Genomic DNA, 15,571 nt, shown 5'->3' with positions numbered 1-15,571 from the left:
TCTGACACTAGTCGCCCACCGCTATCTAGCACCTGCCAACATTTGACATACCGCTATCTAGCAGGTTCCATGATTTCACTACATATCTTCATTGCAGTAGTCTCAATCATCACCATACATGAAAAAGATTCTGCTAACATTAATGAAGAAACAGGCCGCATTAGTAATTAAAGATATAGTTTAGTTATTAGGCAATGTTTCTGCACTAAGTTAGCTCTGATATGGCAATATGTAGCACATGTTCTTAAATAATTATATTAAGTACCCAGTTAATTTCAAGTTTAGGTCTTTTAGTATACGTATTAGAGCATCGATTCATGCAAAGGGAAAGATAATAGTTAGTATTTTGGCTGTCTCGATTTATTCTGACCAAGAATACATTTGGATACAAACCCACTTGGGGGCTTCTGATTGGTAAATTCTCCCTGTTGCCAAATTTGTGCTGAGAGTAATCGCACTAATGCTAACTTCTTAAAAAGGCATTTCATAACACTCGGCGGCTATAAACTATCATCTACAATATCCATGAATGCAGAAGTGCTATTCAGCTTACTAATAATAACCAGAGACATGGAATATTATATAAGTGGACACGTCATCAGTCTCCAACAGTGAGTCTTGTTGCATTGCCCAGGGTTGCCAAGTCCAAATTCATAAGTACCGCTACCGTACTACAACTCGTTAAGAATGTAGCTAAATGTAAAAACCTCACGAAAACCGCTACAAGGACTATAAAAATATATAAATTATATCTGTTCCATAAAATTCTTTATATCACCGCCAGAATTACTAACGTTAGATGTGAATAATTGAAGAAGACATCGCTAAATTGGCAATCCTAACATCGGCTGCAGTGGGAGGAAAACTTTTTTTTTTTTTTTTTCCACAGAGTAGATGCAGCCTTCACTGATCCCCTCAGCATCTAAATTTTCCCCTGCGCTGAGTCGTAAAGATATGAGGCTAACTTTCCCATTAATCGAAGATCTGTCAGTTTACTTATCTTTTCCCTCATCCTTATCATTAGATTCTTCCATCAACCTCTCCGTCCTGTCAAATACGTTTAAACTCCTACGTCTTGATCGATATTTAAGCCTCAGTAATTCTAATCTCCTTTCGGGGATGACATTTACAGGATCGGCCTTGGAGTGAAAGTTCACTAAAGTCTGCGACCCTTGTTGAAATTTTCCCTCGGTCTCATTGCAGCTCCCTTTTTTGCATCCGGTATCTACCTTATTAGTATCAGAACTGTTTGGACATTTATCAGAAATATAAATTTCTGGGGAATTTTCATCATTATGACATTTATCGCCCGTGACCTCAATGCTGACTGACCCAGACACATTTTCTCTAACCACCCTATTTCGTGCTTTGTATCCAGTGCCTGTCTCTTTAATGTTATAACTACCAAGATGTTTGCCTTCAGTATCATATTCAAGAGAGTTTTTATCGTTAGAAATCTGTGTACCCTCACTGCTGACTGATCCGGCGACTTTCTCTATGACCTCCTTCACCTCGCCTGTATCTTGCCAGTACTGCTCAGGAAGAAGGCTTGCAATTCTCGACCCGGGTGACAGAGTTCTCCTTTTTCTAGTCAGTTTCAGGTTACGATTATTTTCATTTCCGTTTTTCTCTCGGTTATTTACAGCAGTGTGTAAATGTCGAATCCTTCCTAGCCAAGACTGGAAGACTTGGCGGGAAACACCTCTGACTTTCCCTTGCCACATGCAAATCATCCTCTTGAACACACCTGAAATTAAAAGGAAATCACAAAACTCAGTCTTCTACCCTTGTTCATAAAATCAAAATACTTTAGCTGATGACCATGTGTACTCAGACTAGTGGGTTGATTTGACGATACACTTAGCCCTGTGGTTAAAAACTGCCATACTCCCTCCTCACCTCCCACTCCCAATCTTGAACGTGGAGTCATGAAAATAGATTAACTCTAGAACAATAAACAGGCCTAGTCACGAAAATGTGTTCAATAAAGGATGTAGAACCAAAGCCAGTGAGCTACGAGAAATAAACCTCAAAAGGACGACCTTCTGGGCCAAGTTAAAGCGAATGAACTATGGTAACCAACGGATGTACAGGCTGCCCGCTACTATACAAACATACATACGTACAAGGTGACTCTCACACACCACAAAGCCAGCCAGGAGACAGGACGTGTGTGCTGGGCAATCCCCAGGTTCTTTCCTCCCCCCTTACTGTTTTTTAACCAACCCATGCCCCACTGACCGGGCTAATGTATGGCCCGGCCTGCACTATAGGTGCAGGAAATCTTTGAACGAACGAACGTACACGGTGAAATGCAAGTAATGCTGGGAAACTGTGAAATGCCAACACAAAGGAGTGGAAAGTGGGATGCAACTGAAGACGGGAGGAGATAATGCATCACTTTCTCTGCCTGATATCAGTGTGAAAATACACATCATTATAACAGCGTCGGCTTTTTAGCATATTACGATCGGCTCAAAATCCACCAAAGCTTGCAAAACTAATAACTCGCAAAGCTATAATGGTTACAGTGATGGGGTGAATGAAAGCTGTATCTAACCCTTCCAGTTCTAAAAGTCGTCCCTAAGCGGAAAAACCTACAAAAGACGTTACCATACTGAAAAAGTTAAATAAGACATCATCCTGCAAGTTTTTTTTTTTTTTTTTTTTTTAAATACACGATACGACGTAAATATAGACTTGATCACTGCTGACTGACTTGCACTACTAACTTGCACATCTTTTTCTTATCGTCTCTATTCCCGCCATCTCTCTACTAACTTGCACATCTTTTTCTTATCGCCTCTATTCCCGCCCACTCTCTCGTTCTCTCAGTTCTTCAAGGCTACCATATACGTCAGATCAACGTCAGATAACGGTATATACGTATATGCTGCCTTACTCCCACTGCACTGTCACATACTTCCTCCTGCATGCCTTGAAGCAACTACTTTCTCTCTCTCCCATTACCATCATTCCACTTTCCACTACTCTCTGACACCCTTCTTTTACTCTCTCCCACTTTCACTATAAGACTGTACTATATCTCCCTTAACCATACTTCCATACACACTCGATAAAATAAAATTAAAAAAATACTCAAGTGATCGACAGTTTCTGTTGCTATTTTTTTCTTTTTCGAAATACAAATACTTATGGATATTTCATGGGTACCTTGTATACTGTTCCTTCTATATGGCTTTCAACAACAAAAACAATAATATAAAACAATAACAATAATAATAACGAGGCTGACACTCAAAAATATGGGAATTACACTGGAGAATATTGTCAAAAGTTTCGTTCACTGTGAAAATAGAAAGTTGGGATGCCGTAAAAAGTTTTTATATCGAGTGTATAGTAGCCTACCCTGCTCTTGCTTTCACCACACATCCACCCTCCCTGCCACTCCATCGCCCTCATCACCACCGCTTCTTCGACCTCAACACTCCTCCTACACTCCACCACTCCACTTCTACACTCCCCATCGCTCCACCACCCTCACCACTACTCCTCCATCACCCTCACCAACACTGTGCCACCACATCACTCTTCACCACCCCTCCCCATCTCAACACCCAGTCCTCATTATGTCATGGATGTGCTCCAAAATATAACATTTTCCCAAACAACTGGTACTACAAATTGGATAAAACTGGTAAACTGACTGTATAGGTATCAAGAGCTGTTCACTTTCACTAGATGTAGATTTTTATCTTTTTTCAAAATTTCCCTCAGATCAACAGCAAAACAAGACAATTACAGTAATCCCTCGATTATCTGACATAATAGAGCCAAAGGCATGTCTAGATAGTGGATCTGTTTGGATAATGGACTTCTCCACTGGCCCCCCTTTGTACATACCCTAACCCTGAAAGCCAACAGTTATTCTTGGTGTATTATACCACTCTATCCGGCCAAGTAGACCTATAAACCATAGACATGCAACTACCATGGTCAAGTAGACCCATCAACCACAGACATACAATCACCACTGCAGGGCCATACCCAGCAGTGACATGAAAAACTGCATCGTGCAGCCATAATTTCCACCCGGATGTAAGCATTTTGTTCGGTTAAATAGAAAAAATGTAAAAATGTAATGGTTTCAGACAGCCACATTAGTGGCTGGATAATGGATTGTTTGGATAATGGACGTCTGTATACTGCTCTATGTGGCACTTCTTCGTGACTAGCACCATGATCTAGTGTTAATCTCTTGCTATAGCTCTGCATTCAAAATGCAGGTGGCAATTTTATACCTTGTTAATGTGGACAGGATAAACACTTATAACTGTGATCTCTCCATCTACAGTGCTGAGCTGTAACGAGATTAACACAAAGATATGATGCTAGTCACGAACACCTTTTACAGCATACAATATTATTAATGCCCTTACATGATGTTATTTATCTTCAGGCAGACCTTCCATGATCAAAGGGTTAAATTTAGGGATCATACTCTAAATGGGTTTGGAAATTTCACAACACCTCAGTCTTAACAATATACTCTGTACAGTCAAATACTACAGTTCATTTGCCTCCCCTGCTTCTTTCTCACTGCTGGATTCACAGATGCCTGAATGACATGTAGTGGACATGGGTGATCATCATCACCCACAGAAGACAGACTATCAGCACCTCAGTCCAATGTGACATATTAAACATTTATGAATCCACTGATGCAACAGAGGCAGGAGAGGTGAACAGACTTTGGTATCTGACTGCATAGTCTCAGTATCCTCTTGTATGTTACCACAGCAAATATGTTAATATGCAAATAATAAAAATAGCCTATATAAGATGCTAAATGTAATATTCACAATAAACTGCCATGAAAAAGATGCTATGGAAACTTTCTCAGACAATTAAAATACAGACCAAGGACAACAGAGGTTGTGCCAGGTTAGAGTAATAGGTTTGGTCAAATGAAAAGGAGTGGAAATTGAGTTATCAGAGAGGAATGTGTAGAAGCAAAGAAATGTAAGGTTTGAGAGCAACGTAATGTTGAGGTGGATGTGCTATGCAGTTTTAGTGCACTTTTGTGAATATTTGGCCATGTTGACGGAATGGAGACTGACAGGATGACTCAAAGTGCATGCGAGTGAGGTGGAAGGAAAGAAGGGGAGAATGAGGATGAGGTGGAAGTGCCAAATGGAGAGGTATATGGGTGTTGCTTACATCTGCAAGGAAATTACATGATAAAATTATGGTTTGTATGTAGGGTGGTGTGACTTGGAGATAGTTCAGACTGATGGTGGAGAACAGAGTGACAGGGAAGAGATTTGTTTACGGTCACCCCTTCGTGATGCTGTAGACATGTGGAGGCAGTACAGGATAAAGATAAAAGAATGAACTATAAAGTACAGAAGAAGGCGAGGTATTTAAGGAAACTGGTAGTTTCTGGGGAGAAGAACTAGTGAAGAACAAGGAATAACCATAGGGCAGGGTTGTTAGTTTGGAAGTGAATGCCTTGAAAATGTATATAATATTTCTAACACTGTTCTATGAGAGCAAAATCTGGACAGTAACAGAGAAGCTTCTACATTATAGGCCAAGGAAATGCAGTGTAGCTGGTGGGAAATAATTAATGGCTCTAACATTTGGTTTAGCTTCCAGTCCATATTCTGTTCTACCATAGCCAATCTCAATATTGGGACTAAAGTGGATGCATGGCATAATTTTTATGTACTGTATGTATGAATGCAGGTACAAGCAAGATGAATGGTTTAAGCAATAGATATTTACAAGACTTGGAAAGGAAGAAAGTGACTTCAAAGTGAGATATGCAATTGCTGAATGGAAAAATAAATATATAAAACTGGTATGGACATCTTCAAAGTATGCACACAGATAAGGTACAAAGTCTGAAGGTGATGCCAAGGGTACTGTTAGTAGCAGCAGTTGCAACTCCAAGTTCATTTGAATGTGAACCCTGTGGACTGCAAACTGAAGTAGCCCTCTTCCTCCAATCTATCTTCCTCTTTTGGGGGATAAGGAAGGAGGTGAGGAATACTGTATTTGTATAACAGCCAAGTGGAGCCACCTGGTTATATCAGTGTCACCACATGAAGGCATCCCTGTCCAGCAATGTACAGACAGCACATTCGAGAGAGTGAAGGAAAAAGAGGAGTAACAAAGTGAGAAGTGTGTGAGGACAAAGTAACTTGGAAGCAGTTTTACCAGGAGCATCCCCTATCGGAGGTTTGCAAGAAGGGAGTTGGGTGTTGGAGATGATGATGATGATGAACAAAACTGGTAGACGGTGTCAGAGATGATGATTATGATGACAAGAATGGTAAAATTGCTTATAATCAATCAAACAATGATTAAATAATAGGCAGTTGTCATATTCATATTCAATCACAGCTTAACACAGTTTAGTACTTATACATGAAAAGTACATGTGGTAATTATGGTACACAACAGTACTATATGTTACACCAAAAATATATGCCATGTTTGAGACATTTAGTATATAAATATGCAACAAGTTTTCCATGATTCCATGATTCAACAATAGTAATGATGTCATAAATAATATGGAGCGCACTGTGAGATTTTTGATGAACTCATGATGAATTCGGGAGGTCATTGTAGGGCTAATTTTGAGTTTAAAATGCTATACCAACAGGAGTCCAATTTTGAGTCAATACAAAGTTACAGTTACTGATGATCTTATGGGTTATTTAAAAGGCACACTTTTTATTTATACGGTCATCAGTGATTGCAGCTCCGCAACACTTGATAATCAGGCCCATGCTGACAATGCATTTTTCACTCAGTTAGCCAAAGAACCACCTCATGAATTTGCTATAAATAATCTCACAGGACACCCTGCAGAGCAATGAAAATAAAAGGCAATCTATGAATAAGATGACTGAAGATGTGATTAATGTGAAGTGATACAGTACCTGCTTCAGAATACAGTTTCATTAACCCCTTCAATCCAGTGACAAGCTGTACATATTTTATTCTTGCTATCTCTTGATGGTTATAGTCAGGTCACAAGTTTGATACTGTCTTAATTAATCCTGTCACTACGAGAGATCTAGCAGTGATGGGGTCTTCTTTTTTTTTTATGCGAAGAAGAAGGAACCAAAGGCCACAAGCTCGTAATAACTGTTCCTTCCAAAAGAAAAACAAAATACAAAAGAGAGCCAAATTCAAAATCCGTTCATTTCGAGATGCCTGGACACACTGCGTTTGAAAGACTGGAGATCATAGGAAGCAGGCAATACAGACAGAGGGAGACAGTTCCAGAGTTGACCTGTTGCATAAATGAAGGACTGGGAGTAACGGTTAACTCTTGCATTAGAGAGTTGGACAGAAAAGGGATGAGAGTTTGCTGCTAGACGAGTGCTACGCACCCGTCGAAGAAGTGGAGAAATGCATACTGACAGTTCAGAGAAGCAGTGACCATTGAAGTAACGATAGAAAAGAGATAAAGATGCAACAGTGTGGCGAAGAGACAGAGGTTGTAGGGAGTAAGTAAGAGGAGGAGAGTTAATGAGATGAAAAGTCTTTGATTCCACCCTATTGAGAAGTGCTGTATGTGGGGAACCTCCCCACACATGAGAGTTGTACTCCACACAGGGGCGGATAAAACTCCTGTATAGAGTCAACAATTGTGCAGGGGTAAAGAAGGAACAGAGTCGGCCCAGCACACCTAATCTCTTGGAAGCTGATTTTACAAAAGATGTAATATGATCTTTCCAAGATAAGTCCCGAGTGAATGAAACCCCAAGCATGTTCAGGGATGATGCAGGATTAAGCTGATTATTATTAAACATTGGTGGGTACACCTGTGGAAGATTTTGTCGGATTGGTAGGTATAAGAACTGAGTCTCTGATGCATCAAAAACAACAAGATTATTTTTACCCCAGTCAGAGTTACGAGCCAAGTCAGACATTAGGTATGCCATAGCCTCATCCCTTGTTTGTTGAAGTTACTGCTGAGATGGGCGTTGCAGGAACCGAATGGAAAGTGAAGGGTGAAGTCATCAGCGTATGAGTGGATAGGGTTAGATGTACAGTGCCTCAAGAAAGTATCCGTACTTAGGGGTAGATAGTTTTGAAATCAAACGTTCACCTCAGGCATGTTTCAGATCACATCGTTGGTTTTTCAGTTTGTATCCCACATAGTTGTTCTGATACTTTTTTGAGGTACTGTACAGCTTAGAAGGTCACTGATGAATAAAAGGAAGAGAGTTGGTGATAGGACAGAGCCCTGAGGAACACCACTGTTGATAGATCTACGAGAAGAACGATGGCTGTCTACAACAGCGGCTATAGAACGACCAGAAAGGAAGCTAGAGATGAAGGCACAGATAGAAGGATAGAAACTGTAAGAGGGCAGTTTGCAAATTAAAGATTTATGTCAGACTCGATCGAAAGCCTTTGAGATCTCAAGTGCAATTGCAAAGCTTTCGCCAAAGTCCCGAAAGGAGGATGACCAGGAGTCTGAAGGGTAGGTGAGAAGATCACCAGTGGAGCATCCCTGACGGAACCCATACTGACGATTTACACATGGTGGCACTGTGCACCCTGAGTGAAGCAGCTGCAGCATCCACCTAGGAGTCAAACCACCCCATATTTCCCTGAACATTGCCGAAGGACCCATGTCCAACACTGGTGAGGCACTGTCTACCATAAGAGGATGTCGGATCCCTGTATGGTGGATGTACTGTACTGTACTGTACGTTTAGAACAGTACCACAGAAGCAGCTGCTTACCTCTGGTCAACAAGTCTACTCAGCCAGATAGACTGGGGTTAAGCAGCAGCAACAACATTATCAACAACAATTAGAGAGCCTTCTAAAACTGAATAAAAATAATATACAGATACCAAGAACAAAATTAATGTACAATCTGACTGAAGGGGTTAATTTTGCCTATTTTCTGTGACCAACATTACTTTCTTTAAAGGGACTAGGCAAGATGCACAAGAAAAATATAAAATGTTTATTATTAAAGCATTCAGATATGCAAGATTACAAAATATGCCCTACCTAATATTTTCCATGGCAAGACAAAGAAAGCATAAACTGCAATGTAATACAGCAAGTCCTCACTATACACTGCATTTTTTATGTACTCTTCTGTCATGAATCCCTTCAATGTATTTCTTATCTCATACACTCCAGATGGGCACCAGAGAGGGAAGCCTTCTCACAATGGCACTCAATAACTGGGCAGCTCCACTGTCTGGTTACAAAAACATCTCTCAACTCCGGAGTCTCCCTGCACTCTGAAAGGTGGATGGTGAACTACAGAAGAAAGGCAACTTCAGCCTACAGCTCACCAAGTTCACATCCAGAATACCCTGGGACCACCACAAAAACTACGGTATCTCTAGACAATTTTATTTTGGCTACGAGAAACTTCCAATACTTGACAAGGTAGATACAGCCTACAAGAAACTCAGCACTACAACATACCTCCCTTAAGTTAGCATAAATAAACCATTCTGGAACTCGGAAGAATGAAATTAGAAGTAGGTAATCCAACTGGCAAGATCAGGCCCATACTCTTGCCTGCTAAGTAAGCTCCCTAACATTTTTTCCTAAGTGATTTGTTTTGTTTATTGCACCTTACTGTCTTCTGTTACATAAATCCTTCCAGTATCACTATACTCTCCATAAATAACATACAAAAGGATATTAACCACCCACTTCCAAAAATACGTCGATAAGGAAGAGGTGTTAGGGAGCTTCCATGATTGATGTGAATACCTGCCTGTCACCAACAAATTACTTGGAAATAGAGTCCATTAAGCTTCCATTGTTACCTGTGAGGCTAATCAAGCAATGTTCCTCAGTGTACCAGGTGTAATTACAAGAGACTAACCAATCTTTACAATAAACAAGCCCACAGCAGTTAACTCCTGTCAGAAGTAAGTTTGTTTTTGTTCACACTTTTGCTTGGTTTCCTTCTATCAGGTTTTTTCTTGTTCTCTGGACTGTACCTTAACCCATTCTTTGGAGGAAAGAGGTCTGAATGCTGATGCTGATGATGTATTATTTTGCATTAACGTTCACGGTCATTTGCTGGAAACTTTGGTAGCTGCATGAGTGAATGCAAATATATTAATAACCGGCTTTGTCCACGACTTATGCTAAAGAGAGTAATAAATATGGCCCCAGTTATACAGAAAACTTTGCGATACATATAGGAACACACACTTGACATGTACCAAGGAGTTGCTATGTAAGTGTTACAGCGAAGTTCACACAAAGCACTGACAACACAACAAAAACCTTTCTACTGACTTGCTTCTGTGGATGAGAGAGAACAAATGTACCCCTTCAGTACAATGGCATCCTTTATATTCTACTATTGCTACCACCGATTCTACTCGGCTTCGGAAACAACTGGCGGTGAACAGATTTGAAAACAATCATCATCTATCCTTTTACATGAGGTCTGCCATAAGCTGAATATTATCACCCAGACGTGGCAATCCATCTATCCATCCAATCCTTTAGTCCCCAGTAGGAACATACGAGTTCAGGACTAGGACACAGTTCAAATATTTACAGCAAGTGACCAATTGCTCATCTGTATGTAGTACTGAATGAGCAACTAACTACAACCATCCCTACAACTCAGACCCAATAAAGTACTGTAAATACTTTTCTGGATTACAAGAAACCACTTGGCTTGTCACTTCGTGCACAGTCATCTTCAGTAACAAGAATAAAACATAAATTTGTGTCACAGTACTGATGGTCTTAAATAAATTATCATGCATATAATCAACAATTTACAGGCTGTAAACTATACTGTACTGGGACCTGCTATTTTTTAAATACATACAACTGCATTCACTTTCATTATTCTGATAATTCCAGACACAGTACAGTAATTTGGGAAACAGTAATGAGTACAGAGGCATCATACAGGAGGGCACAGAAAAACACTATTATTTATGGCATGTGAATCTGTAATATACACACAATAGCACTCACTCACATTTTCATTACAGCTCTGTACATACTGACTTAGAAAATGGTAATGAGTGCAAATACAGCATACAGGTGGGTACAGAGACAAGTCTTTTAATACACACTAATACACACAACAGCATTCATTCCCAGTCCTCTGACAACTATGAATGCACTGAACTAAAAAATGGTAATGAGTGCAAATACTGCATACAAAAGAGCACAGGGGTATGCCAGCAATGGTTGTTGATGATCCATGGCTAAACCAGTGACAAAAAGTTTCGATGCCGAGATTGAGCACCATAATATTGCTGCCACAGTTAACACCATCCCGGCTGCCCCTTGTAGGCTCAGGAGAATATTAACCCCTGCTAGAGCGACCATGGGAAGAAGACAATACCCCAAAACACTCACGACCACAGCCAGACGCACACCAGACACAGACATGGCATTCAGTAGTGCGTACATAGACGCACACCCCAGGAGACCAATACCATAGATGTAGCCAAACTGTGCCTTCCCAGAGAACAGAAGGAAGGAGCCAAATAGAAGACAAAACACCAATGGACCTGCTAAATCCGTGTCATCAAGAATTGTCGGATCTGTACGCCTGAGTGGATTAAGAACAGTGAGAGTCTTCTGTAGGATGGCATCAGGATTAATACCCAGTTCTTCAAGTAACGGAGGCTCCTCATCCTCTGAGGTGTATGGTCCTGATCCCCCTGGTTCTTGACTGGGCCCAGGAGTCATAATAGAAGGGCCAGGGGTGAAAAACGATGGCTGTTGACTCGTATATGTTGTGGAGGTCTGGGCTGGGGTGGATTGGCTTGGGGCACCACTGTATTCAAAACTTTGAAACTGTTGCTCCTGGCCAAAGTCAGAGGTGCCCATGTCATACGAGAAACTGGTCTGGTCACCCCACCCACCTCCATCGCCCCATCCGCCACCTCCACCATATTGCTGCTGTTGCTGTTGTTGTTCCCATCCATACGACATCTGCAAGCATGTTTTATCTTAACCACATTCTAGTCATTTTAACTAAGCATAAACTGCAGTTTCTCCATCTTGAATGCCGAGATATGACAAAAAATTAACACTTGAATATAGTGCTAGTCAAGAAGAAATCCTCTGCAAGAATGGAGAGCCATAGTATTGTCCTATTCTGCAAACAGACCAAAATCTCTGCCTAGTTAACATAAATGAATACTGTAGTTTCTATTAACACAACTTGAATTTTGCTAAATGGCCACAAGAAATGAACAATGTGAGTGGATATGAGTTATTTGACAGGGATGTGTGGAGTTCCATGAAGACACACAGGCAAATGAGGAAATTCATGAGTATGATGATGATGTGGATATGTTGGAAAGAGGAGAAATGGTTCAGCCATGTGGAATGGAAATGGAAATGAGAGACTGACTGGGAGTGTGTGAGTGAGGTGCAGGGGAAGACGCGGGCTCAAAGATACGCTTGAAAGTTCTAATGTTTGAAAGTCTAAGTGCCGTACTGTACTGAATTTACAAAAGTGGTAGACACTTCTGGGGAAACTAAAACATGGTATCAGAAACAGAAAGATGAAAATACTGTAGAGAGAATACCCAAGACATGCACAGAAGTCCTAGCAGGCCTACCCATATCTGAGCCTATGAAGGAACCCAATTGTGCATGAAATTGCCCTCAGTCACATAGGGAATATGGAAGTGACAATACACAAAAATTCAAATAATCTATGGTAATAATTAACTGCAATGGAGACTGACATCTCAACAACTGGTTAAGACTTTTTTTTACATCCATCCCTAAATCTTATCTTTACAAATACAATATCTTCCAAATAAATCCTGTGCACCTTTTCTGTCACATCAACATTCATCTTTAATGTGAGACATTACAGTACAGCACATACATGGATTAAACAGCTTTTATTCTGTACAAACTATTTAGTGGTAGGTGATGGTGACCATCATCCACTCACTTGATGTAGTGCCGTCTACTTCTTCCTTCACTTTTATCATTCTTTTTCTGTCTGGCCTCCTCTCTTCCTATTTCTCTCATCTTTCCTGTCAATTTTTATTACTCTCTTTCCTTTCCAGGTAGCTTTATACTGAGTGACAAGCCTAATGGTTTTCTGTAAACCAAGAAACAATTTACAATGCCGGGTGGTAACCATATAACCAACCCATACTGGTATGTGTTCCCTGTGTGTCAACAAGTGGGTTGGCGGAGGGTTAGTGCCCCTCACCATAAAACAACTACTGTACAGTGTCTCAAAGACATGTGGCCACTCATTACAGGATTATGGCTTCTGGTTTAGATAGATAGATAGTAAGGTATTTCCTTCATAAAATCATCAATTCTATAGACTTCTTGTATAAATCTACATTACTTCCCTTAAAAGTTGTATTTCCTTACGGTATTATTATAGTTTTGGCCAAAAACACAATTATAATTTTTTTTTTTTTTTTTTTTGGTGGTGGTGGTGGGGGGGGGTAGGACAGTTCTAAGATCCTTTTCTATGGCATTTTCATCATAAATTTTTATTCTACTACTGAAGGTTAGGTTAGCTTAGGTTGGGTTATCTTCAGGAGTACTGTAAAATCAAAATAATTTACAGCAAAATTGCTGGAGAAGTGTCTTCGAACACTCTAAAATACAGTACCAAAAAAAAACATCAAAATCTTGCAATTGCATTTTTGGCTAAAACTTAAAAGTATAATTTTACCTTCCTAATATCTGATTTCCACACTTTTTTTTTTTTTAAACCTGAATACCCAGCCAGGTTTAGTTAGGCTGGATTGGTTAGGTGAGGTTAGAAGAGTTCTTACTGATATACATGAAAAATGTTTACCAGTGGGCCGACAGTATTTTTTCTTTTTTTTAAAGCAGGTTAATTAAAATGATTAAATCCAATAACAGAATGTCCAAAATATTTACCTGAACACATCTGACCTCAAGGACATGTAAAAAATTCTCAGGTTCATATCACCCATTCCAATGCACCTAATTTTACTTTTAACATGCTCTTTTATGTTACCTATATCCTTGTAAAATCAGCATAGCTTACATCAATAACATATATACAAGATGATACTGAGGAGTAATATGAAGAATAAATTACCTAACAATACCCTTTTCACCTTAACTTGGCCCGGCTTATTTCACACACATGAATGGCTGAAAAAGACAATGCTACACCTCTACATTTGATCCTCTTCTTAGCACAACTTCACGACCACCATCACATACTTGCATTAATCTATTCTCAGCACTCAGCATTCCAGATGGAGTGATGGCAATTTTATGCCAGGTCTGAACATAAAAATGATTCCAGTACGGGATGCTACATAATTTCCAAATCAACTTGCAATGATTTTCCTCCGTGAGTCAGTGGTTATGAAAGGTTATGTCCACCTCGAAGTGGGCTATGGTGGGTTGTATTTAAAATCACGCACTTAACACTAATATACTAAGTGTTCATCAAAGTTTATAAATTTCGACCCACACTTGTGACAAATAAATCATTCATCTTGGCCTCTGAACCCGTCCAACGTAATCCTATACACAGTACCTTGGAAGCCGCCTGTCAAAAATGAGAAAATACCTTATACCCCGGCCTTAATATACCACACAATATCACTGGCCAGCAAGCCATATAGGCCCTTAGCTATAATGAGACATGCAGCGGATTATGTGATTCACAAAAGACGGCAAATTCATAAAAATATTACCGTAAATACTGTCTCCGGGCGAACGTCCCCCTGACCTGCCAAGTTGTACAAAACTTACATCTTTAATATCACTTAAAATGTAAGAATCTGTAATTACCAATACCATATCTGCCACAAAAATATCACATAGCAATGAAAATATAGAAAATAAGTAAACAGTGATTGCTATGTATATGCTTTCAAAGACACGTAACATTTGAAAAATGTATTTGTTTTTATATATATTTTCATTACACTAACAATTCAAAAGCTGTCTAAGAACTAATTCACCAATAGACTGTCAAATTCCATATGAATTATGAAACAAAATAAATTTATAATAACTGAATTTTACGAACAGATGGTACGAAGGCTGCGTTGCAGTTACTCACTCAGGGGCTGCGTTGTCTGGGGAAGGGGAATGGATGGTCGTGGCAACAGTATTATAGTATGGTAGCAATAGTAATCAGTCAATCATTTTTTGCCCCATCAGGAACGTAGGGGCCCATGGCTAGGTTCTCAGTCCCTGATATGACATTTTGAGAGCAATAAACCCTAACCACCCCTCACATAAATGTTTTACAAGCCCTATCCAGCTGGAATGCCTTAACCCACTAGACCACCTGATGTCCATTTGGCTATGTCATTACTACCTGTCCATTTGGCTTGTCACTGTTAAATCATATGAACATAAGGTTGCACTCCACTGAACTTGTGGATAGCACACTATCTGTCTATTGCCAGACGCCATAATCCCGTAAGGGGTGGCCATTTGACTCTGAGTTATTTGTTTTACGGGGAGGGGCACTAACCCTCCACCAACCCACTTGTTGACACGTAGGGAGCACGTATGGATCGGTTATATGGTTACCACCATGCGTTATAAATGATTTCTTGGTTTACAGGAAATCATTTGGC

General features: G+C 40.0%; 1 protein-coding gene across 1 annotated transcript; it reads right to left on the bottom strand.

Moving 5' to 3' along the window:
- Nucleotides 1-10,910: 10,910 nt before the first annotated feature.
- Nucleotides 10,911-14,699, bottom strand: Yip1d1 (Yip1 domain-containing 1). Its single transcript, XM_080265485.1, has 2 exons — nucleotides 14,675-14,699; nucleotides 10,911-11,942 (listed from the first exon to the last, which is right to left on the bottom strand). The coding sequence occupies exon 2, from the start codon at nucleotides 11,940-11,942 to the stop codon at nucleotides 11,127-11,129; it is 816 nt and encodes a 271-aa protein (XP_080121611.1). The 5' UTR covers nucleotides 14,675-14,699; the 3' UTR covers nucleotides 10,911-11,126.
- Between the last annotated feature and the right edge of the window lie 872 nt (nucleotides 14,700-15,571).

This window comes from Coenobita brevimanus, chromosome 2, assembly GCF_032717465.1.
Source record: "Coenobita brevimanus isolate Jiangsu-jjx chromosome 2, ASM3271746v2, whole genome shotgun sequence".
Taxonomy (NCBI): Eukaryota; Metazoa; Arthropoda; class Malacostraca; order Decapoda; family Coenobitidae; genus Coenobita; species Coenobita brevimanus.
Note: the sequence above shows the minus strand (reverse complement) of the source record. Positions and strands in the feature narration are given on the sequence as shown.